The sequence below is a fragment of the Diaphorina citri genome, unplaced genomic scaffold (genome assembly GCF_000475195.1).
Source record: "Diaphorina citri unplaced genomic scaffold, Diaci psyllid genome assembly version 1.1 scaffold398, whole genome shotgun sequence".
NCBI classification, from domain to species: domain Eukaryota; kingdom Metazoa; phylum Arthropoda; class Insecta; order Hemiptera; family Psyllidae; genus Diaphorina; species Diaphorina citri.
In genome coordinates this window covers 135,480-159,575 of record NW_007377833.1, presented here as the reverse complement: position 1 = coordinate 159,575, position 24,096 = coordinate 135,480, and the positions used below count along the sequence as shown (strand labels likewise).

The following is a 24,096-nucleotide window of genomic DNA, read 5'->3' as shown; positions in this document are numbered from 1 at the left end:
TATAGCTAAGCTAATTAGCTATTCGTTCTAATTGAAAGTTTCTTATACCCAGTGAAAATAGTGCTTCTAATAGGCTTCCGGAAGTTTAAGTTTTTTTGAGAAAGTGAGGTTACAGGGATTTCCATTTCGCCAAGAAACGGGCATGGGTTAGAAATGCCTCGCTTACAGGTAAAATAATTTATGTTTACAATTGGCACCTTCACCGATTAGGAGACCAAAACCAGAGCCTGTCCGCAGCCTCTCTAGTGGGTACCATGTTTCTTATTATTAAGACTACTCCAGTATCAGGACATGTCCTTTTATTGTGGACAGTTTTACTATGATAATTATATTCATGCAGGCGCCAAAAAGTTACCGCGTTATTAAAGTTTAATAGGAAAACTTGGAATAGCTAATGTAAATCTTTGAAATTGGTAAAAATGACATCTCCACTGATTCCAACGAACGTCTAGGTGGGAACCATATTAGGTAATTATTATGAACAATAGGAAAACTTGGAATAGCTAATGTAAATCTTTGAAATTGGTAAAAATGACATCTCCACTGATTCCAACGAACGTCTAGGTGGGGACCATATTAGGTAATAAATTATTATGAACTGTGACGGTGAAAATGATATCTCCACTGATACTGATGAGTAAAATGACGCAAGGGAATAATGACATCTCCACCAATTCTATTGAACGCGTACAATCATGATGGTGAGAATGGCATCTCCACTAATTTATATGGAAAGAAAACAGCAGGTAAGCGTATAAGTAAAATATTCCTGGTTTACAAGAAGTATGAAACTAAGTAGGTAAGTAATTTAATTCTGTGCTTTCGTTGCCTGAAAGATTTGATTTTCGAGATAAGAACTTCTTTGCAGTGTCAAGATAGGCAAGTACGTATGTACGAGTAAGTATAATATGTAATGTACTTTAGAATAATAAATTTGATCCATGCGACGGATGTGATTATTATTGCGCAAGGAATAGTCGGTTCTATTTATGTGTATTTTGTGTAATCGAATACCTATCAAATAGACATTCATCCATCCATAGTCCTTACATAAAAGCACTACAAAAAAGTTTCTTTAAAGGTATTTGTAAAGCAGAAGAGATCGGTCGATTATCAAAATAATTTGTAAAGAAGAGGGTTAGAAATGCCTCACTTACAGGTAAAATAATTTATGTTTACAATTGGCACCTTCACCGATTAGGAGACCAAAACCAGAGCCTGTCTACAGCCTCTCTACTGGGTACCATGTTTCTTAAGACTAGGTACTCCAGTATCAGGACATCAGGTTCTAGAAAGCTAGAAACTTCATAGCTTTGGGTTTATTTAATTCTAATAGGTTAATATAAAACAAAGTACTAGCTATGTCCTTTTATTGTGGACAGTTTTACTATGATAATTCATGCAGGCGCCAAAAAGTTACCGCGTTATTAAAGTTTAATAGGAAAACTTGGAATAGCTAATGTAAATCTTTGAAATTGGTAAAAATGACATCTCCACTGATTCCAACGAACGTCTAGGTGGGGACTGGGGACCATAATAATCATTATGAACAGTGACGGTGAAAATGATATCTCCACTGATACTGACGAGTAAAATGGCGCTAGGGATTAATGACATCTCCACCAATTCTATTGAACGCGTACAATCATGATGGTGAGAATGGCATCTCCACTAATTTATATGGAAAGAAAACAGCAGGTAAGCGTATAAGTAAAATATTCCTGGTTTACAAGAAGTATGAAAGTAAGTAGGTAAGTAGTTTAATTCTGTGCTTTCGTTGCCTGAAAGATTCGATTTTCGAGAAAAGAACTTCTTTGCAGTGTTAAGATAGGCAGGTACGTATGTACGAGTAAGTATATGTAATGTACTTTAGAATAATAAATTTGATCCATGCGACGGATGTGATTATTACTGCGCAAGGAATAGTCGGTTTTATTTATGTGTATTTTTTGTAATCGAATACCTATCAAATAGACATTCATCCATCCATAGTCCTTATGACATATAAAAGCACTACAAATAAGTTTCTTTAAAGGTGTTTGTAAAGCAGAGATCGGTCGATTATCAAAATATTTTGTAAAGAAGCACACTTGGTATGTACTACAAAGAATAATAAAATAAGTGAGCAGAACAATTCGCCATAAAAAAATTCTAAAATAAAAGAAAAACTAGTACTTTTCTATAGGAAAACAAAATACTTGGTACCTAGGTACCTATAAACAGTAGTGAAAAATAAAGAAAAAAGACGCAAACAAGAAACAAAACTGCAAACGTAAGTACCAAAAATACATCCGAGTACTTATCATAGAACCGGTGCGACCAAAGTGTCCCTTTGAAGAAAACTCTAACAATGACTGTTATACGGAGGTACTTCTTACGGAAGTCTTTCATTCCACTTGATTTGGTTTATCCATTCGGAACACAAGAAAACGGTCATTTCCTGTTCCCAAGAGTAGGACAAAAGTTACGACATTTAAATGTATGAAGAGGCATATCAGAGAATAGAAAAAATCCTCAGTTTAATTTTGTTGAGCACGAGAGGACTTGGAATGAACGATAATATTATGAACAATAGGTACGATATGAACAATCCACTCATTGTCCAAAGAGAAAACTATTGTCCACACATTACAGCCCGGCACAAACTCAACCTATGGGTAGAACAACTCGGCAACACAAAAGCAACCCATCGGCATAAATAAACCGCTGTTCCGGTATATCCTCTCAGTCAATACTCGGACAATCTTCAATACAACTTTTGCTTTGTTTAGAGTGGCAGGATTCTCAAGAGTGAGCTCTTCCACCCAGCCCCAACCAAGAAATAAAGAAATCTTCAACCATGAAAGAAATCTTCAATCGCCAGAGGACTTGGAATGAACGATAATATTATGAACAATAGGTACGATATGAACAATCCACTCATTGTCCAAAGAGAAAACTATTGTCCACATTACAGCCCGGCACAAACTCAACCTATTGGTAAGACAACTCGGCAACACAAAAGCAACCCATCGGCATAAATAAACCGCTGTTCCGGTATATCCTCTCAGTCAATACTCGGACAATCTTCAATACAATTTTTGCTTTGTTTAGAGTGGCAGGATTCTCAAGAGTGAGCTCTTCCACCCAACCTCAACCAAGAAATAAAGAAATCTTCAACCATGAAAGAAATCTTCAATTGCCAAGGAGAGAGCAAATAATACCAAAGTCGTGATTTATGTTGAAAGTAAGTATCAATCACACAAATTATGAGAAGAGGGAAATATGACATCTCCACCATTATCTGAATATAACCAAGCCGTAACTGGGAAGTGAACATGTACATTTCAAAGGTATATCCGTACTTAACGTACGTAGTCCAAGTCCAAATAGTTCTTACTTACTTGGTTCAGTTTTCCTTCATTTTACCCATGTATGTACATATCTAGGTATTTCTCTATCGTTACATAAAGAATTCGAATTATCAACGTCAGTAACCTCAGGTATTACGAGTAGGTAGGTATCTTTCGCAGTATCCTTTATTCAAAACAAAACGTTACGTCTGTCTTCCTGGTCTTCTCTAATTAACGCACGTGGTTTTCAAGAATGTCTGGAAAATGATGAGCCTTGTATTCATTGTTTTTCATTAGAATTCCAAGATTCTACCTCCGGCAAGAGACACAGGTATCGGATTTGTTACAAAAGATGTACCTTAAGAAAAGCCAGGATGTTTTCTGTTGTCTTTTCAGGAAGTGTTGAGATGATGAATGTGTTGTAACAAATCCTCTACAATAGTTAAACACTTTTACAATCTTGGAGGACATTTAAATACCTTTGGTATTGTATTGGTTTTGGGTAACTCGCTGTGATTCCAGTCAGCTACATGTTACCTACTCGTATATGTGTGGATTGTGTGGTGATTCTAAAGATACTTCTCGTGACACACATGACTGACTTTTGAGGAAGAGAAAAATTAAACGTAAAGAACAGACTTCAAAATTGAATAAAAACTGGAAGTTTCCTCCTCCATTCATTTCCATTCTGAAGAATGTTTGTTATTATGAGTTATTGTTCTTATAATATAAGATTTAGAAAATATAAGTATGTGTGGATTGTGTGGTGATTCTAAAGATACTTCTCGTGACACACATGACTGACTTTTGAGGAAGAGAAAAATTAAACGTAAAGAAGAGACTTCAAAATTGAATAAAAACTGGAAGTTTCCTCCTCCATTCATTTCCATCCTGAAGAATGTTTGTTATTATGAGTTATTTAGAAAATATAAAATACACAAAAGATCTTGGATAACTTCCAACTTCCTGAATTCTGAAATACATCCCACCATCTTCAGAAAATTGAAAGACTTTGTTAACATAAATAGCAGAGATCCGAAATCTCGTAATAAAAGTAGGTATAGCTAATCAACAAACTGGCTGTCTTTATGGCAGGGTTCCGCTGAAGGAGCTCTTCCATCCAACCAGCTTGCAACTGGAGATTCTACAGAAAATGAATGAGCACTTGGTATGTACTACAAAGAATAATAAAATAAGTGAGCAGAACAATTCGCCATAAAAAAATTCTAAAATAAAAGAAAAACTAGTACCTTCCTATAGGAAAACAAAATACTTGGTACCTATAGGTACCTATAAACAGTAGTGAAAAATAAAGAAAAAAGACGCAAACAAGAAACAAAACTGCAAACGTATTATAAGTAGAAGAGGAAATAGAATAGAATAGAACAATAGAATATCTTGTTTATAGGTACTGGCCGGATGAGACTGTAAAGTCCTTTTAACAGAAAAGGGCTTAAGACGTAACACCCTTGAGATCAAGGGAAACACTTAAGAAAAGCCAGGATGTTTTCTGTTGTCTTTTCAGGAAGTGTTGAGATGATGAATGTGTTGTAACAAATCCTCTACAATAGTTAAATACTTTTACAATCTTGGAGGACATTTAAATACCTTTGGTATTGTATTGGTTTGGGTAATTCGCTGTGATTCCTCAGTCAGCTACATGTTACCGCAAACGTAAGTACCAAAAAAGTGGTTTCGAATTACTCAACACAAAGGCTCACATAATAGGACAGGTTCTTATATGATCGTAAGAAAAGGGTTTCTGTGATATAATTGATGTAATAAGACTATAACAAGGTATAAGACCCTTCCAGGTAAAAGCCTCCAAGACAAAGTGTGTTCTTTGTTGAGGAGGATTATTTTTATTATTTTTAGCAAAATATTTTCTTTCAAAAATAGGACTGCATTTCTTACGTAAACCTTTTTTTCCTTTCCTCAAGATACTTCTTTGAACTTGGGTATGTATCTCCGATGCGGACTGTAGGTAATTTGTACCTGCAAAACCCAAATCTATTTCTTTATTAGGAAATTATGGCATACTTCTTTTGAGCCTCTTTTGCCCATTATCCTTTTTCTGTTGGAAATAGAAGGCGACAAAGGTTTTACGAGAAAAAATAATATTTTGTCAATTTCTTAACCCGAGTGATTTGTTTTGTTTCAGAACAGCACGAGTTCAAATCCAAGGTTGTTGAAATGGTTACGCCAAAGGATTCTTGATCATTATCTCAGGAGGGGAAGAACAAGAAGAAGAGGAAAACAGAAAATTAAATATTTCCAATACATTACGAGAATCATCTATTGAAGTCTCAGGAAGTTGGGCATTTTCTGAAGATCTGTATCTACTGCAAATACATTAGTAAATCAGCAGTATTATAGAATACCTTTGATCAACGATATGCCTGACCAATCAAATGTCAGAACAAAGAGTTTCTCAAGTCACCTTGGGCTGATGCTAAACAATGGCTGGAAACTGTACGATATGATTGAAATGATGGAAAATATGTTGATCATATCACATTGACTGTCGATCATTTTGTGTGATGGACAATGTCAACACGTTTCCTTTAGTGTCCGTATTCCTGATACCTTTGTACAGTCGAGAGCGAAAAATTGGAAACATATTAGGTATCATTACGTTTCCTTTACTTGGGTCCATTTCCATTTTCCCAATAGTTCATATGGAAATCTGTGTTAACATAAATAGCAGAGATCCGAAATCTCGTAATAAAAGTAGGTATAGCTAATCAACAAACTGGCTGTCTTTATGGCAGGGTTCCCCTGAAGGAGCTCTTCCATCCAACCAGCTTGCAACTCGAGATTCTACAGAAAATGAATGAATTCTCTCACCCTCTTGGTTTTAAATTTCTCTTGACCGGAAGGGATACTTGAATGAAGACCTGGAGAACATCATATTTACCTGTAATAGTGACAGCTCAGCCGTTAGAAGGTCTTTTTGTACGATAAATAACAAAATACTATTTAACTGTGTTTCGTGGTAACATAAGCCGGGGTTCGAACTCTTGATGTTCGTGCACCTTCTAATGACACGACTGATTAGGTAGTTGGGAAAAAATCGGCTCCGCTAGAAACAGAACCCCCTACCTCCGGCTTGCAAACATAGTGTGATACCTATTCGGCCTCGAAGGTTGTCTCTGTCAACAAATTATGTCGGTAGGTATTTAGGTAGGTACCTACGTTGGACCGTCTAGCGAAAGTCACGACCAAAACAGGAAGTCACACTTCTGTGTTGGTATGTTTGCCAAAAAATTAACAAAATAGCCACTCAATCTCATACCGTCATTCATCATAACATATTGTAAGAAAACACTTGGTACTCAGTGTGATTATTGATGATTCTAATCATTCTATGATAGATACCTAGATACAAAGAGAAAGAGAGAAAATTAAAGAAAGATAGATAATTAAATGTTAAGGTACCCATACATACTTAATTATTTACCATAATCTTAATCACAATAGATATAAAAAAATCCACGAAGCTAATATCTACTTAAGAGAGAGAGAGAGAGAGAGAGAGAGAGAGAGATCAGATCACCAGTGTTCCAATCCAATGAGTGAAGTTATTTACATAAATATCTCTACCGGTCCCACACAATCCTCATGGTAATGATTGGTGCGAGATTAGAGGTATGTCATTAGAAGCATGCGGAGTTCAGTGAAGCATACTATGGCTGTAGCATGACTGCACCTCAAGTCACCACCTGTCGTGGATTCCCACGGTTTCAGATCACAGATTGGAACGACGGGGTGGGGGGGGACCTCTGGTATGGGTCTAGGTCTACATTATATCCTATGTGTGTTTGGGAGGTGTAATCGCGGATATATGTACCTAATGGTCCACATATTATAGTTTATACACAAGGAATTATATGAATATGTTTGTATATTCTATGTTTAAAGTATTTTATCCAATTAGAGGTACTTAAATTAACATCATCTAATTTATAGTATAGGATTAGTGTAGGCACATAGATGTATGATTCTATTATGTACATATTTACAGTATTACTAATTTTGTATATTTTCCAGTTTCTACTTCTTCAGCGAATCCGTGTCTCTTCTAGTGTTTACATAGGTACTGATTATTCTGAGTAATGTGGTGTAGTGGTAAGCACGATGGACTCTGAATCGGGAGGTTGGCAGTTCGAGTCCAAGTGGACATTTTTGACAAGCATTTATTCTTAACAATATTGAAATACCTATTTTTCTTTCTGGGTAATGAGATAACCTTTGGTTTCGAGAAAATCTTTTGGTTTAATGACTGGGATTAATATTCTGTAGCCTATTCTGCCCGGTGGAGACTGAAGATGTTAAGCTACACGTAATTCCATTGGGTGACATGGGTGTGCCCTCCAGTACTTACCTCTAGGCCGACCTCTAGGTGTGGTAGGTGCATGCCAATTTACATAGATATAGCCACCATGCCTACTTATTTACATACTATCCGTGTCCGTGAGATAGGCATGATCTCACGGTGTTGGAAAGATAGACCGAGAGACGTAAGTTGGCCACAAGTAATTGTGTGTGATTGGTTAATTAGTTAAAAGTTCATTCATAGATTTCATAAGGTTATTTGACTTCTTTACCAGGAAATTGGCTGAAGGGTTGGTCCATCATTTTTACCAATTTTTATCAAAATCAGACGAAGAGTTCCAGAGTTATCGCATTTCATTGGAGTTAAATAATTAATTAATTATAATTCATCAATCAATAAATTAACTAATTATTGCCAAAAGCGTAGATCTTTTCTGTACAATTAGAGGAGATGCACTTTTCCTCGTTCAATGACATGAAATTAGTGGAGATCCTATTTCCCCAGTAACGTTGTATACGCAATATAACGTAATCCGTTCAACTCGAGCATTCGACGCAAGGTACTTGACAAGCTACAAATAACTTGAATAACTCGTAATACCGCTAATTGCACTCATGGGAAAAACGTATGATCATGATTTTTAATTGCCATAAAAAAGGATATTAAAAACCCTAGCACACGGACACGTAAGATGAAAATAAATAAATAATGACAATAGTAATGCTTTTACTTATCAGTAGGTAGTAGGCAGCCTCTGCCAAGAAAGGGTCAGACGACCCTTTTACGTTCTGCAAAGGAGACCCATTTCCAGGCGACAAGAGAGTCGAAGGGGGGCTCAAGATTGTTACAAAAAGAAAACACACGATATGGAAAAAAAAAAAGGTTCTCAGGAGTTTCTTAATTCTTTTGATTTGGATAGGAAAAGGTCTGAGGGCTGCTGTGAATATAAAGAGAATTAAGAACACAAAGAGAACCCTAAAGGTGACCTTAGTCTAGGAATGAGAAATTCAGCACGTGATTCCCACGCTCTGAACACACGTGGTGTTTTCAATTGCTTTGGTTCAGGTCTTGTTTGGTACTTCTCGTATGTCGTGCGGTCTTTGGCACGAATCTCAATCGCCTCTCAAGGTACCAAAGTTCCATTTACCGGCGCTTGAAGAACGAAAGCTCCTAAGGACGGTTTTGCTAACTTTTCAAGGGAAGTGATTCTTTCCGTGATCCTTGACCGGTGTGTTTTTTCCCCAAAAGGAGTTAATGCCATTGAATGTTTAGGTAACTATGTTATTTCTTCTTAGTATGGGGTTGATGCAGCGTCTACATTGCTTAGGTTATGTCCATCCACTGCGGTCGTCTGTAGTGTAGACACCCAGGGTAGACCAAAATCCATTTTTATCAACTGTCTGACAACAGTGAAATGTAGGGCTATGTTTAGGCTTGCTTTGCTTTCCGTAATTGTGACCGTTTATGACACGTTTTCTCTATAAGTAGATAATCGCTTCAGGATCCAAAGTCCAAACACGCAAAAATCCCGTGGAAAAATAGTCGATAAGCGTGATTGTTCATTGATCGTCGATACATACGGACCGGTACCAGGGTAGACCAAAATCCATTTTTATCAACTGTCTGACAACAGTGAAATGTAGGGCTATGTTTAGGCTTGCTTTGCTTTCCGTAATTATGACCAACTGTTTTCTCTATATGTAGATAAAGTCCAAACACGCAAAAATTCCGTGGAAAAATAGTCGATAAGCGTGATTGTTCATTGATCTTCGATACATACGGACCGGTATAGGTATGACTGTACATTATGTACAGCGTACATTAGACATGATATACAGGATTTAATATCGCCTCATGCATATAACGACTCTAACTCGTGCTGTGGTATATTAATTTCTCAAGTCGTTTTTTATCGTGTTGCAAGCGCGAATGTAGCTCTAATTGATTCCAGAGTGCATAAACTACATTGTATGCTGTTCAGCTCGTTTGAACTGCGACAGAAATGAGTCATAATTTGATTGGTGGACGGATCGGTGACTGTCAAAGTCAGTCTCTACCACCCAACCTTTTAGGCGCGTTAGCGAGGAGAACAAAGCCAACTATGAAATGAAAATGTTAAAGTAGGTAGGTATAAAAAAAAGAGATCACAAAAATAATTGAAATTTTAAAAATCAAAGTCAGTCTCTACCACCCAACCTTTTAGGCGCGTTAGCGAGGAGAACAAAGCCAACTATGAAATGAAAATGTTAAAGTAGGTAGGCATAAAAAAAAAGAGATCACAAAAATAATTGAAACTTTAAAAAATAGGTAGATTTTACAGAGAATAAAATCCCGGGTTAAAAGAACAAATGACATCTCCAGTTCTCCACTAATGCCCAACACTTCATTATGAACAGTGGGAAATGTGACATCTCCACCACAGCTCAATATTTAAAACCCGGGGTAAATGGCATCTCCACTACAGTAACACAAATTATGAGAAGAGGGAAATATGACATCTCCACCATTATCTGAATATAACCAAGCCGTAACTGGGAAGTGAACATGTAAATTTCAAAGGTATATCGGTACTTAACGTACGTAGTCCAAGTCCCAATAGTTCTTACTTACTTTTTTTTCCAATTCTTCTAACTTTTTTTTTATTTATTTGCAATTTTAAACAGTTGGTTCGCCTCTCAAGGTACCAAAGTTGGTTCCAAGGTACCAAGGTACCTTGGTTCCTTGGTTCCAAGCTTCCAAGGTACCAAACAGTAAACTTGGTTCAGTTTTCCTTCATTTTACCCATGTATGTACATATCTAGGTATTTCTCCATCGTTACATAAAGAATTCGAATTATCAACGTCAGTTACCTCAGGTATTACGAGTAGGTAGGTATCTTTCGCTGTATCCTTTATTCAAAACAAAACGTTACGTCTGTCTACCTGGTCTTCTCTAATTAACGCACGTGGTTTTCAAGAATGTCTGGAAAATGATGAGCCTTGTATATTCATTGTTTTTCATTAGAATTCCAAGATTCTACCTCCGGCAAGAGACACAGGTATCGGATTTGTTACAAAAGATGTATAGCGTCAGTACGAGTAACTATTGTCAATATCAGCGTCAGGTATATGTCTGACATAAGGCATAATAGTGTGAGAATTGTTGTTTTTCCTCCGACAAAGAAACCGCCGCCTTGCATACCACTAGTCACAAGATCGTCAATATCAGCGTCAGGTATATGTCTGACATAAGGCATAATAGTGTGAGAATTGTTGTTTTTCCTCCGACAAAGAAACCGCCGCCTTACCTTGCATACCACTAGTCACAAGTTGGAGACTGTTGTGGTAAGAATAAAAAACTTGGAGATGATTAACAAATTGGTTTTATTGTTTCTATACCTACCGATTGGTTTCTTTACCGGTAGCGGCGTTTTTCTTTCTAATCTTCTTGATTTTCTTTGATTGTCTCTGACTAGATCATTATCGTGTGTTGCTATTTGTGTTGTAATGTGTAGTATGCTAGATTAAATGAGCTTATGTAAGAAAATACCCGTTTTTGGTTAGACTATCCTTTATCCGTTAGAAACCTACAGATTTCAAATCAGCGCCGAGCGTAACAATTGCAGTTTGCACTGAAAAGTCTATTGTTTTCAGGGTTTGGAATTAAATTGGAATTAGCCAAGAAGTCCTTTGAAAAAATCTCGAGGTCCCGACGTCTTTGTCTGTGGTGTCTGATCTTTTTTCTTTCGTAATTCGGAAACAACATTTAAACGAAAGACATTAGGTGCCAAAGTAGTTCTTTTATACATTTTTTAGAATTCTCTAATTGCAGTCCTTTCTCGTTATTCTTTTCATTATTACAATTTGTTGTTCAAATTCCCTTTTGTACTTGTCTAATGTTGAAGTCTTTGAGATAATCACGTCAAATAATTCTAATTATCCACGGTTTTCTGTAGGAGTTTTCTAATTTCTACCTCGACATCTTCACTAACTCTCAACGGTAATCCACAATCCACGATAAACACGAAATCAATAATAACTTTGATTAGCCAGGATGACTTGTGATTTCAAGTTACACTGATATTGACATCAATATTGATGATTCAGGTTAACAATTTCATCCTCAACATTGCCCGTATTAATCCTTTCAGAATTTTTTGTTCCCTTGTGTACGTGTCCTCGTACAAATTTCTTAATAATAAAAACAACTTTAAGCTCAATAACTAATTGATTAACTTTTCATTGTGGTGATCAAGTGTGGACGTCTGAGATAAATGACAGCTCAGACTGACAGAGTTTTTGATTGCTTGTTTATCGGTTTGATCAAGATATCAATTACTTATCTGGCATCTCAGAACCTTTTAGTTCCCTCAGAATGGTTTCCAAGCTACTCTGGTCAGACTGGTTTGATAAATCGTTAAGATATTACCGCTGATTACAGCGATAATTAAATTATTATATCCTTCTTTTGAGTTAGGATTGTTAAGAACTCGTAGCAGTCATGAGATTCTATGAAGCGGAGCGGAATGTAAGTTGTATACTCTGGTCAGACTGGTTTGATAAATCGTTAAGATATTACCGCTGATTACAGCGATAATTAAATTATTATATCCTTCTTTTGAGTTAAGATTGTTAAGAACTCGTAGCAGTTATGAGATTCTATGAAGCGGAGCGGAATGTCAGTTGTGCATTGAAAATCCACGTGCAGTATGTAGGAAACTCTTACTTAATTTGTTATTGTTAATTTATTGCACTGTTTTTTGTTATGTTTGTATGACAACTTTGGACTTTTTAAATATTTCAATAGATCTCGAATCTAAAAACCGATTGCCCATTTTGTTTTTGGCACTCGGCTTTTTCATTATTTTTGGAAAACTGAATAGATCACCTTGTGATTATTTTTTTGTAAACTGTGATAGACTTTTTTTTTAGTTATATAATTTTTTATTTCATTTCTAAAGTTAAATTTTTATTTTATGTGCGAAGAAAGTTTCACGATTTATTCAAATTGATAAAATAGAAAATTCAAATGACTTATTTAATTTTCACTTAAACCTCATCTTATTATTTTAGAAACTTTTCCAATCTTTATCTTTCAGCTTAAAAAAAGGGCAAATTCAAAACTTGTCCACATATGTAGCACAAGTTCAAATCTTGTCTGCTCAAAGGGCAATTGGGTATCTTGGTATGATTGGGATCTGCTGTCAAAAGGGTTCAAATCCGTTTATCAATTGGATATTTGGATTTTCATATCTACCGATGCAGTCTTAGCCTGATTACAAAGTAATTTTTGGCTACTAATAGATCTATTTTTGGGTGAACACTCAATCCCATAAGGACAAAGTTTATAATCTGAAATTTGTTAGTAATAATATTTGCCTGATAAAATCCGCTTTAGGGGGAAATCGATACTCAATAGAAAGAATGTTTGCCAGTTCAAAAAAAGTTAGCATTTGCAACCCTGCGGGTTGGATGGACCTTCAAAAAAGGAGACTGAGTGAATACCTAGTTGGCAAAGAGCACACGCCAAGTCGTGCGGATACAAATCACGCTCGACAAAGTTTAACTTCAGTGTTCTACTTCATATCTATCATCAAATTGCGCCGTTATGCAATTATTAAATATGCAATGTGCACAACACAGTTCTTGGGTTTGACAAGGAACGGGTATTTACAGTTCTAAATAAAATTCGACCTTATTATTTTAGAAACTTTTCCAATCTTTATCTTTCAGCTTAAAAAAAGGGCAAATTCAAAACTTGTCCACATATGTAGCACAAGTTTAAATCTTGTTAATCTTGTCTGCTCAAAGGGCAATTGGGTATCTTGGTATGATTGGGATCTGCTGTCAAAAGGGTTCGAATCCGTTTATCAATTGGATATTTGGATGTTCATATCTACCGATGCAGACTTAGCCTGAACAAAGTAATTTTTGGCTACTCTAAATTAATCTAATAGATCTACTTTTGGGTGAACACTCAATCCCATAAGGACAAAGTTTATAATCTGAAATTTGTTAGTATAATTTGCCTGATAAAATCCGCATTAGGGGGAAATCGATACTCAATAGAAAGAATTTCAAAAAAGTTAGCATTTGCAACCCTGCGGGTTGGATGGACCTTCAAAAAAGGAGACTGAGTGAATACCTATTTGGCAAAGAGCACACGCCAAGTCGTGCGGATACAAATCACGCTCGACAAAGTTTAACTTCAGTGTTCTACTTCATATCTATCATCAAATTGCGCCGTTATGCAATTATTAAATATGCAATGTGCAGAACACAGTTCTTGGGTTTGACAAGGAACGGGTATTTTGGGTTCTAAAATAAATTCGATAATTTAAATATTTTCCAGACTTAGTTCTAAATTCTTAGGTTAAATTTATTCGTGTATTTATGTACAGTTTAACATTTGATACAAACTATTTACATAATATAATTATAATACACAATTTTAACACTGTGGAACGCGACAGATTTCCATTTTGTTTGTTTGTTCATGACAACTCTTGAACGATTAGTGCGACTTTTGTTGAAATTTGGCAAACAAGTTCAACTAATTCAAAAGGAAATTTGCTCATTAAAATCGAACCTTTGTGCCCCTCCTGGAGTAAGTTCTAGAGTTTACTAAACCAATAGAAGACACTACCTTTGTACAAGCACAACCGAGACCTTGATATCCCTATATTTTCCCATTTCTAATTTTTGATCAGCTCAATTAGATCATGGGCTCAAAATCCGATACGATTAAGTACTTCAAAGTCCCGATATTCCCTAATAATTCTATCGCTTCAATCGAAGTAGGTACCTCAATTAGGAATATTTACTAATGATTCGATCGACTTGATGAAGATGTAGAAGACTTGCTCGGTTTTCTTTTACTCAGCGAAGGTTTGACAAACACTTGCTTCATGCCAGCTGCCTGGTTCAAATGGAACTTGTGATTCTGAGAAGTTTCTGAAAGCCATGGGGAATCGAACTGGGTAGTGTCCTGGTCTACCAGATGAGAGTACTTCGTGCGACCACTGCGGCCAAAGTTCTTAACCTGTGAAATAAAGAGTTAGAAAAAATGTAGTTTGTTTTATTTTAATAGACATGATTTTTTTCTAGATTATTTCACATAGGTATAAGGCATACAATGAATCTGATATGAAAATTCATACATTTTAGATATATTTTTAAAGATTTCGGACTGATTTGATAAAAACATGTTTGTACTTTCGTAGTATGCGTTAACCTGCCACAGCGCGGAGATATGCATGTAGTGTATCTACCTCTGTAAATTAGATTTCAAACATCTGGTCGGGGGGGACAATGGACAGATAGATAGATAACAAAAACTTATGGATAGACAGGAAAATACTTAAGGATGATGTATCTTACCTGCATAACTTTAGGTAGAACAGTTTTGTCAAAGTGATCGTCCAGAGTAGCAGAGGAGAAGTCACGCTTGAGAATATCTTCTTCAGAATCCTGTGGGAAAAGCAGAGAGTAAGTAGAAGTATAGTGCTTTTTTTCAACACAGGAACTTCTTGAAGTGACCGGATTTTCAATGTAACAAAAGTACAAAAGGGAATTTGAACAACAAATTGTAATAATGAAAAGAATAACGAGAAAGGACTGCAATTAGAGAATTCTAAAAAATGTATAAAAGAACTACTTTGGCACCTAATGTCTTTCGTTTACATGTTGTTTCCGAATTACGAAAGAAAAAAGATCAGACACCACAGACAAAGACGTCGGGACCTCGAGATTTTTTCAAAGGACTTCTTGGAACAGTAGGGACCTTTGAAGACAAAAGGCACAATAACACACTTGCAAGACTTCAAAAAACAAAAGACCTTTTCATTGAGAGACAATGAAATGAAGGTGTCTTGAACATCATTTCGGTTTTGGAACAAATTTGAGTTGTTTCTCAGAACTAGGGATGTCTACAATGAATTAAGTAATTATCTTTTTTTCTTAGTAATATGGGTGATTATGTGTTCTATGATTTTATTTCAAAACTGTTCCAAGAAATCTTGCCCATTTTGATTTAATTACACATCTTGAAAAGGAAAATGTTTAAAATTATTTGGAAAACTGAAAGTCACACAAAAATATCAAGACGCCTATGATCAGATATTATTATAGCCTCATTGCAGGGCATTTTTTCATGTCATTAACGCTCATTTATGTAGAACGGTTATCAAATAAAATTTGTGAACAAGTACCGGGAATATGTTCATTCATTTCAAGTGGTCAAAATTGAATCTTTTTACTTTCTTTTTTCCTGATCATAGCGTCTTCTACACAAACAAAACAATAAAAAATATTTAACCGGGAAAAATGAGAAATCGTAGGAAAATTGGTGCAAAGAATTTTTCTCTTCATTGCAACTAAACCATTTCGACCCTAACTTTGTGTGGATCTCCACTTCTATTCTCTCTTTCTCTATGGCTTCTCGTTCTTCTCTGTCTCGTTTCAGACGTTTTAATTCTCTCAGCTTCCAAGCTTCGTATTCAATCTGAAAATAGACGATAAAATAGGTAGGTAAGTATACGAGACATCTGTCAAAGAAATAAAAATAATACACATACCTATAGGTAAACTTTAAAGAGGGAACTGTAACGGCTAGTCTTATCGTCCCGAAATCGAAGAGAGAAGGAAGACAGGATAGGAAAAACCAGCCGTTCCGAGAACGAACATTACCCCGTCAGGATAAAATCTACCCCGGGCGGGAATCGAACCTACGGCCTTGCGCCTACAAGGCAGACGCACTACCAACCAAGCTAACTAGGCTGGCAAATAAACACAAACACAAATAAAACAAGAATCTCTTCAAGCCAGTAGCGATAGCACGTCCAATTGCACCAGTTCTTAAAAGACCACATAAGTTAAGCAATGTTGACCATGGTTGGTATACGGATGGGGGATTATCGGGGCAATCACGAGCTTCTGGCTTTTCCCAGCCCCATTCAGGCTGGCTGAGGTTAATGTGAATAGGCGGGTAGAATGTTGCCAAATGGAGGGTAACCCCCATTAAACCTCTTTTTTTTTTTTACAAGTTATTACTATATTTTTACCTCATCATTTTCGTCATCCGTGTTGACATCTTCTAATCTTGCCTCCTCTCCATTCTTGATACGATTCTTAGCATCCTCCGCTCTCACTTCATCTTCTACCATCTTGATTGTCTGTCTCTTTCTTTCTTCTGCCCGCTTTGCCGCTTCTTTCTCAATCTGTTTCTTTTTCACCTACACCATGGAGAAAGCAAACAATTAGATGTAACACATTGAAAGGAACAAAGTGGGTTCCAAGTTTTAACTTGACGATTCCAATGTTAAACTGAAATTACTTATAAGAACTCTACATTCAAGAGGCCGCTCCCACCCGTAAACAATATAATTTGAATGAGAGTGTTTCCACTACACACGACACGATTTTTTGTGGAAACGAGCTCTAAAGTCGAAAGTCTTCAAGAAGGAATGTGTTGATTTTTTTTGTCTGTTTCACCATAGCTGAAAAGGTGTCTGGTCTGATGAACTTTCGAAAAATCATCAATACATAAAGGTACCTATTTTTTCTTATTGGATCAGAGACCCATTAGGTATTTCTGGTGTTTTTAAAAAAATGGTAAAATTTGAACGTTAGAGTTTTACCTGTATCGCGAAGAAACCGCGGATACCGCGAACAAACCGCGGATACCGCGAACAAACCGCGGATACCACGAACAAACCGCGGATACCGCTAACAAACCGCGGATACCGCTAACAAACCGCGGATGACGCGAACAAACCGCGGATGACGCGAACAAACCGCGGATACCGCGAACAAACCGCGGATACCGCGAACAATCCGCGAACAATCCGCGAATACCGCGAGCTAACCGCGAATACCACGAGCAAACCGCGAATAGGTGACTTATCAGCTTATCACAAAAGAATCGATGATGACTTTCCACTTATGAAAAATGAAGGGGAAATTAGTAAATTAAGTCCAAACTTCAAACCTATGGTCAAAATGTAGGAGAATCCTCCCCTCAACCCCCTACATTTCCCTGACCCCCTACATGGACATAACAAAAAACAGTGCAATAAATTAACAATAACAAATTAAGTAAGAGTTTCCTACATACTGCACGTGGATTTTCAATGTAACAAAAATACAAAAGGAAATTTGAACAACAAATTGTAATAATGAAAAGAATAACGAGAAAGGACTCCAATTAGAGAATTCTATAAAATGTATAAAATAACTACTTTGGCACCTAATGTCTTTCGTTTACATGTTGTTTCCGAATTACGAAAGAAAAAAGATCAGACACCACAGACAAAGACGTCGGGACCTCGAGATTTTTTCAAAGGACTTCTTGGAACAGTAGGGACCTTTGAAGACAAAAGGCACAATAACACACTTGCCAGACTTCAAAAAACAAAAGACCTTTTCATTGAGAGACAATGAAATAAAGGTGTCTTGAACAACATTTCGGTTTTGGAACAAATTTGAGTTGTTTCTCAGAACTAGGGATGTCTAGAATGAATGAAGTAATTATCTTTTTTTCTTGGTAATATGGGTGATTATGTGTTCTATGATTTTATGTTAAAACTGTTCCAAGAAATCTTGCCTATTTTGATTTAATTACACATCTTGAAAAGGAAAATGTTTAAAATTATTTGGAAAACTGAAAGTCACACAAAAATATCAAGACGCCTATGATCAGATATTATTATAGCCTCATTGCAGGGCATTTTTTCATGTCATTAACGCTCATTTATGTAGAACGGTTATCAAATAAAATTTGTGACCAAGTACCGGGAATATGTTCATTCATTTCAAGTGGTCAAAATTGAATCTTTTTACTTTCTTTTTTCCTGATCATAGCAGCGTCTTCTACACAAACAAAACAATAAAAAATATTTAACGGGGAAAAATGAGAAATCGTAGGAAAATTGGTGCAAAGAATTTTTCTCTTCATTGCAACTAAACCATTTCGACCCTAACTTTGTGTGGAAAAAACTAATTCCTAAGCTCAATCCTACTAAGGCACCAATTGTATGAAAGACAAACTGGGGAAGTGTCTGTACAGGCTGAAGCTAGCAGCTTACCACGGTCTCCATACAGACTTGGGAGATGGCATACTCTCGTACATCTTGTATTGGGAGGTGTAGTCACAGGTGTCTACTTGTGATGATCCAGAGGATGCTGGTGTCAGTGGCATGCTGTAGGTGTCTGAGTGTGGGGATGGAGGAGGAGTGCACACATCCATCACACGGACGGATAGGGGAGAGATCTTGTCCATTTCATTAAGTCTTTGGCCAAGGTGAGACATGAGCTTGGTTCCCAGTCTGAGATCAATACCAGGGGTGGATGCAAGACACTTGGAGACTTCATTAGCACAGGTGGTGAATCCAGCGCGGAATCTGTCAGCGTCTGTCACAGGGTTGGATGCAAGTCTCTGTTGACGACGCATCTTCTGTAAATGTTGTACTGTGAGTTCCAGGATGTCAGCTTTCTCGAGTTTGGAAACATTTTCTCCCTCAGCTTGCAGAGCGGTCACCATGAGATCTTTGAGTTCATCCAGACAGCGGTTGATGCGAGCACGACGTTTGCGTTCAAGCATTGGTTTCATAACCTGTAAGCAGAAGATAGAAACAAACATGATTAGACAACTGATATGAGACAAGGGTCAGGTTGAAACAACTAGAGAGTCGAGTTGATAATCGTGGGAATATCAAAGATTAAAACAAGTTGCGGTGACAAGTGATGATTATAAAGTGAATTTTATGATCCGTTTCCTGTTTCAATTTTAAACACGCGATTTTTTCCCCCATGGAAGAATTTAAGAAATTCTTGGAATATAAATGAGGACAAGTTACTAGGTAATGAATTTTAATTGCTGACAAAAAATATTGATTTCTGATAAAATTATTTTTATTTTAGAAAAGTCCAAACCGTTGAAATATTTATTAGAGCGAAATCCCAAGTACTTAAAAAATGTACCTACTCAAAATATTTGTTTGAAGTAAATGAGACTTCGAAGAGCAATTTGCCAAAAAATTAGTAGAAATGTTATTAAGAGTGAAATATGAATTACAATTGACGGAAAAATAATAGTAAAAGATAATTCAAACCGTTGAAATATTTATTAGAGCGAAATCCCAAGTACTTAAAAAATGTACCTACTCAAAATATTTGTTTGAAGTAAATGAGACTTGGAAGAGCAATTTGCCAAAAAAACGGTCACAATTACGGAAAGCAAAGCAAGCCTAAACATAGCCCTACATTTCACTGTTGTCAGACAGTTGATAAAAATGGATTTTGGTGTACCCTGGGTGTCTACACTACAGACGACAACCAATGTAGACGCTTCAACCCCATACTAAGAAGAAATAACATAGTTACCTAAACATTCAATGGCATTAAATCCTTTGGGGAAAAAACACACCGGTCAAGGATCACGGAAAGAATCACTTCCCTTGAAAAGTTAGCAAAAGCGTCCTTAGGAGCTTTCGTTCTTCAAGCGCCGGTACATGGAACTTTGGTACCTTGAGAGGCGATTGAGATTCGTGCCAAAGACCGCACGACATACGAGAAGTACCAAACAAGACCTGAACCAAAGCAATTGAAATCACCACGTGTGTTCAGAGCGTGGGAATCACGTGCTGAATTTCTCATTCCTAGACCTTAAAAGATAATTACCTTTCTGTATTGGTAAGTCCGTGAAATGGGCTGGAGCTGTTCAATATCCACAGTGTTGTTGATCATGTTGATTTGGCTCTCGTGAATCATGTTTTCCATTATGGGTATCCAAATATAAGGCACAAATCACAAAACTTCACAAGAAAAATAATAGTAAGTTCAACAAATAAAAAAGTTTACTGATATAAATATAATAACACTTGATTTAAATAATAGTTCAATAGTAATATAATCCAATGGCGATGAAAATACACAAATGCACAGTTAAAAATGTTCGATAATATTGAAATTAATAATCTAAACTTGATAAATAATTAAATAAAATAGAAAATAAAATGTTAGAATAGAATGATTTTACGGAAAAAATATCGTAATTTGACAATAGGTTTAAAAATACGATCGCAAGCGACACATACGTTGAAGAAAGATAATTACCTTTCTGTATTGGTAAGTCCGTGAAATGGGCTGGAGCTGTTCAATATCCACAGTGTTGTTGATCATGTTGATTTGGTTCTCGTGAATCATGTTTTCCATTATGGGTATCCAAATATAAGGCACAAATCACAAAACTTCACAAGAAAAATAATAGTAAGTTCAACAAATAAAAAAGTTTACTGATATAAATATAATAACACTTGATTTAAATAATAGTTCAATAGTAATATAATCCAATGGCGATGAAAATACACAAATGCACAGTTAAAAATGTTCGATAATATTGAAATTAATAATGTAAACTTGATAAATAATTAAATAAAATAGAAAATAAAATGTTAGAATATAATGATTTTACGGAAAAAATATCGTAATTTGACAATCGGTTTAAAAATACGATCGCAAGCGACACATACGTTGAATGCACGGAGGTTCGAGATAGAATAAATGCAAAGGAATGTGAGAGGGGGTTTATATACTCGGTCTACCGTGGGAACTGATCCTGTCTGTAGATTCCCACACAACCCAGCTCTAGAGAGCAGCTGCGGGCACGCGTTTTAATATATTGGGCCATGGCCAATTATCACAACAGACCACGTGCCTTTCTTTATGAATTTCCTGCCGTCTTGAGAAATTATTTTAGCAGTTTCTTCTTCTTCACCCATCTTGAGGATGATTTCATAGAGGATCATATTGTTCCTTCTTATTCTTCGCGCTCGTCTTGTGATTTTGTTTTTGTTGCGTCTCAAATGTATTCAGGCTTCCAAGTGTTGTTGGACCGGGGAACGGCTTCCAGGCATGGGAATTTTCTGTTTCAGTGTTTACGCTTGCTTAACTCCAAGCATGGTGGCAGCAAGTTCAGCAACTTCAGAGCTGATTAAAAACTACATGGGAGTTACTCCGAGTTGCCTAATGGGATGGGTTGGTAGGTTTGGGCTTCTACCTGTACTTATTAAAGTTTTGTACTTTTGTTTTTCGTTAGGCGGATAATATTTACAACCTATACTTGAGTTGTTTAATCGTACCTTCTGTTTCTCTTGAGATATTCATCTCTTTGATAACTTCAGAGGAACTTGAGCACTTTGTGAGTAGCTGTCGGTTAGACTGTTGAGCTGATTGTCTCAATCATAATATTCATAATCATAACCATGAGTTATGAAGAATAAATACCAAGCCTATGACGCCCCTCATAGGTCAGTAATTACACTAATTACCGACCTAACTCAATGCTCTGGCATAATGAATCGTAACAAAACCACTGCTTGGTTACATCAAGAGAATGAGGAAAAAGACGACTCGACTGTTAGGTCAGTTGTCATGTAAAGGTCTTGGGAAATCAGATGATTAAATGACTATAACCACTTGGAAATCGCCATACAAAGATCAGTCCTAGTCAGGCGGGGAGTTCTTCCAAAGACACGTAGGTACCTCTACTCAAAAGGATTGCTCCTGCGGAACTTAAGTTCTCTCTAGGAAGAACTCGTCATCTGAGTTATCTCAGCAAAAAGACGACTCGACTGTTAGGTCAGTTGTCATGTAAAGGTCTTGGGAAATCAGATGATTAAATGACTATAACCACTTGGAAATCGCCGGACAAAGGTCAGTCCTAGTCAGGCGGGGAGTTCTTCCAAAGACACGTAGGTACTACTCAAAAGAATTGCTCCTGCGGAACTCAAGTTCTCTCTAGGAAGAGCTCGTCATCTGAGTTATCTCAGCTTTAGAAAATGTCCACATTTAGATTCTGACCTTATTTCAGAGGCCTGACCATTTCCCGGAATACCTACCTCACCTATATACCTTGTGTGTCTCATAATCTTGGAATCACATGGCCTGTGGGGCTTTAGTTCATCAGATACGGCTCTCTTGTGTGATCCGAACGATTTAGCTCCGGACCATCTTAGCGTTCTTGATGACTCTGATTGAGTTTCTGGTGAAATTTGTGATGTGTCATCGCTTGGCTATTTCCCTTATACCGTGAACCCTGACTGTAACATGATCCTCATAGGGCAGTGGTGTGTCCTGTAATGATCATACTTGAATGTCATACTATCTATGCTTATTAAAAAGAGTGTAATCTTGTTCCTTCAATGGAGTGGAAAATGGGGGCCTGTGGGGCTTTAGTTCATCAGATACGGCTCTCTTGTGTGATCCGAACGATTTAGCTCCGGACCATCTTAGCGTTCTTGATGACTGTGATTGAGTTTCTGGTGAAATTTGTGATGTGTCATCGCTTGGCTATTTCCCTCATACCGTGAACCCTGACTGTAACGTGATCCTCATAGGGCAGTGGTGTGTCCTGTAATGATCATACTTGAATGTCATACTCTCTATGCTTAATAAAAAGAGTGTAATCTTGTTCCTATAATGGAGTGGAAAAATGGGAAAAAAATCGAAAATGTAGATTGAAAATAGAAAACAATCGAAAATGAAAAATAGAACCAGACAAATTGTAGACCAAGAAATCTTTCAAATGCTTGAACTTGAACACAAAATACGCTGGTGTGATGAAATCCGGGATTCAAACTACGAATACAACTTACATTCCGCTCCGCTTCATAGAATCTCATGACTGCTACGAGTTCTTAACAATCCTAACTCAAAAGAAGGATATAATAATTTAATTATCGCTGTAATCAGCGGTAATATCTTAACGATTTATCAAACCAGTCTGACCAGAGTAGCTTGGAAACCATTCTGAGGGAACTAAAAGGTTCTGAGATGCCAGATAAGTAATTGATATCTTGATCAAACCGATAAACAAGCAATCAAAAACTCTGTCAGTCTGAGCTGTCATTTATCTCAGACGTCCACACTTGATCACCACAATGAAAAGTTAATCAATTAGTTATTGAGCTTAAAGTTGTTTTTATTATTAAGAAATTTGTACGAGGACACGTACACAAGGGAACAAAAAATTCTGAAAGGATTAATACGGGCAATGTTGAGGATGAAATTGTTAACCTGAATCATCAATATTGATGTCAATATCAGTGTAACTTGAAATCACAAGTCATCCTGGCTAATCAAAGTTATTATTGATTTCGTGTTTATCGTGGATTGTGGATTACCGTTGAGAGTTAGTGAAGATGTCGAGGTAGAAATTAGAAAACTCCTACAGAAAACCGTGGATAATTAGAATTATTTGACGTGATTATCTCAAAGACTTCAACATTAGACAAGGTGGGAGAGTTTTGGTATCAATCTAAGAAGACTACTGAAATCTACATACCTAAATTCTAATTCCAATTTAATTCCAAACCCTGAAAACAATAGACTTTTCAGTGCAAACTGCAATTGTTACGCTCGGCGCTGATTTGAAATCTGTAGGTTTCTAAC

General features: G+C 36.6%; 2 protein-coding genes across 3 annotated transcripts in view; both read right to left on the bottom strand.

The window, feature by feature from the left end:
- Positions 1-13,983: 13,983 nt before the first annotated feature.
- Positions 13,984-24,096, bottom strand: part of LOC103508426 (microfibrillar-associated protein 1) — a 13,812-nt gene continuing 3,699 nt past the window's right edge. The window contains exons 3-6 of the mRNA XM_008472970.2: positions 16,710-16,880; positions 16,044-16,150; positions 15,028-15,172; positions 13,984-14,689 (exon numbers count right to left, since the gene is read on the bottom strand). Of these exons, the coding sequence (XP_008471192.2) occupies positions 14,471-14,689; positions 15,028-15,172; positions 16,044-16,150; positions 16,710-16,880 (642 nt within the window). The 3' untranslated portion in view covers positions 13,984-14,470. The remainder of the gene's footprint in view (positions 14,690-15,027; positions 15,173-16,043; positions 16,151-16,709; positions 16,881-24,096) is intronic.
- LOC103508416 (enhancer of split mgamma protein) lies at positions 17,899-21,192 on the bottom strand. Of its 2 annotated transcripts, none has more exons than XM_017443759.2 (2): positions 20,761-21,192; positions 17,899-19,258 (listed from the first exon to the last, which is right to left on the bottom strand). In XM_017443759.2, the coding sequence occupies exons 1-2, from the start codon at positions 20,857-20,859 to the stop codon at positions 18,728-18,730; spliced, it is 630 nt and encodes a 209-aa protein (XP_017299248.1). In that variant the 5' UTR covers positions 20,860-21,192; the 3' UTR covers positions 17,899-18,727. The 2 variants fall into 2 exon arrangements, with proteins under 2 accessions (XP_017299248.1, XP_008471182.1); XM_008472960.3 differs by lacking the exon at positions 20,761-21,192 and adding an exon at positions 20,326-20,742.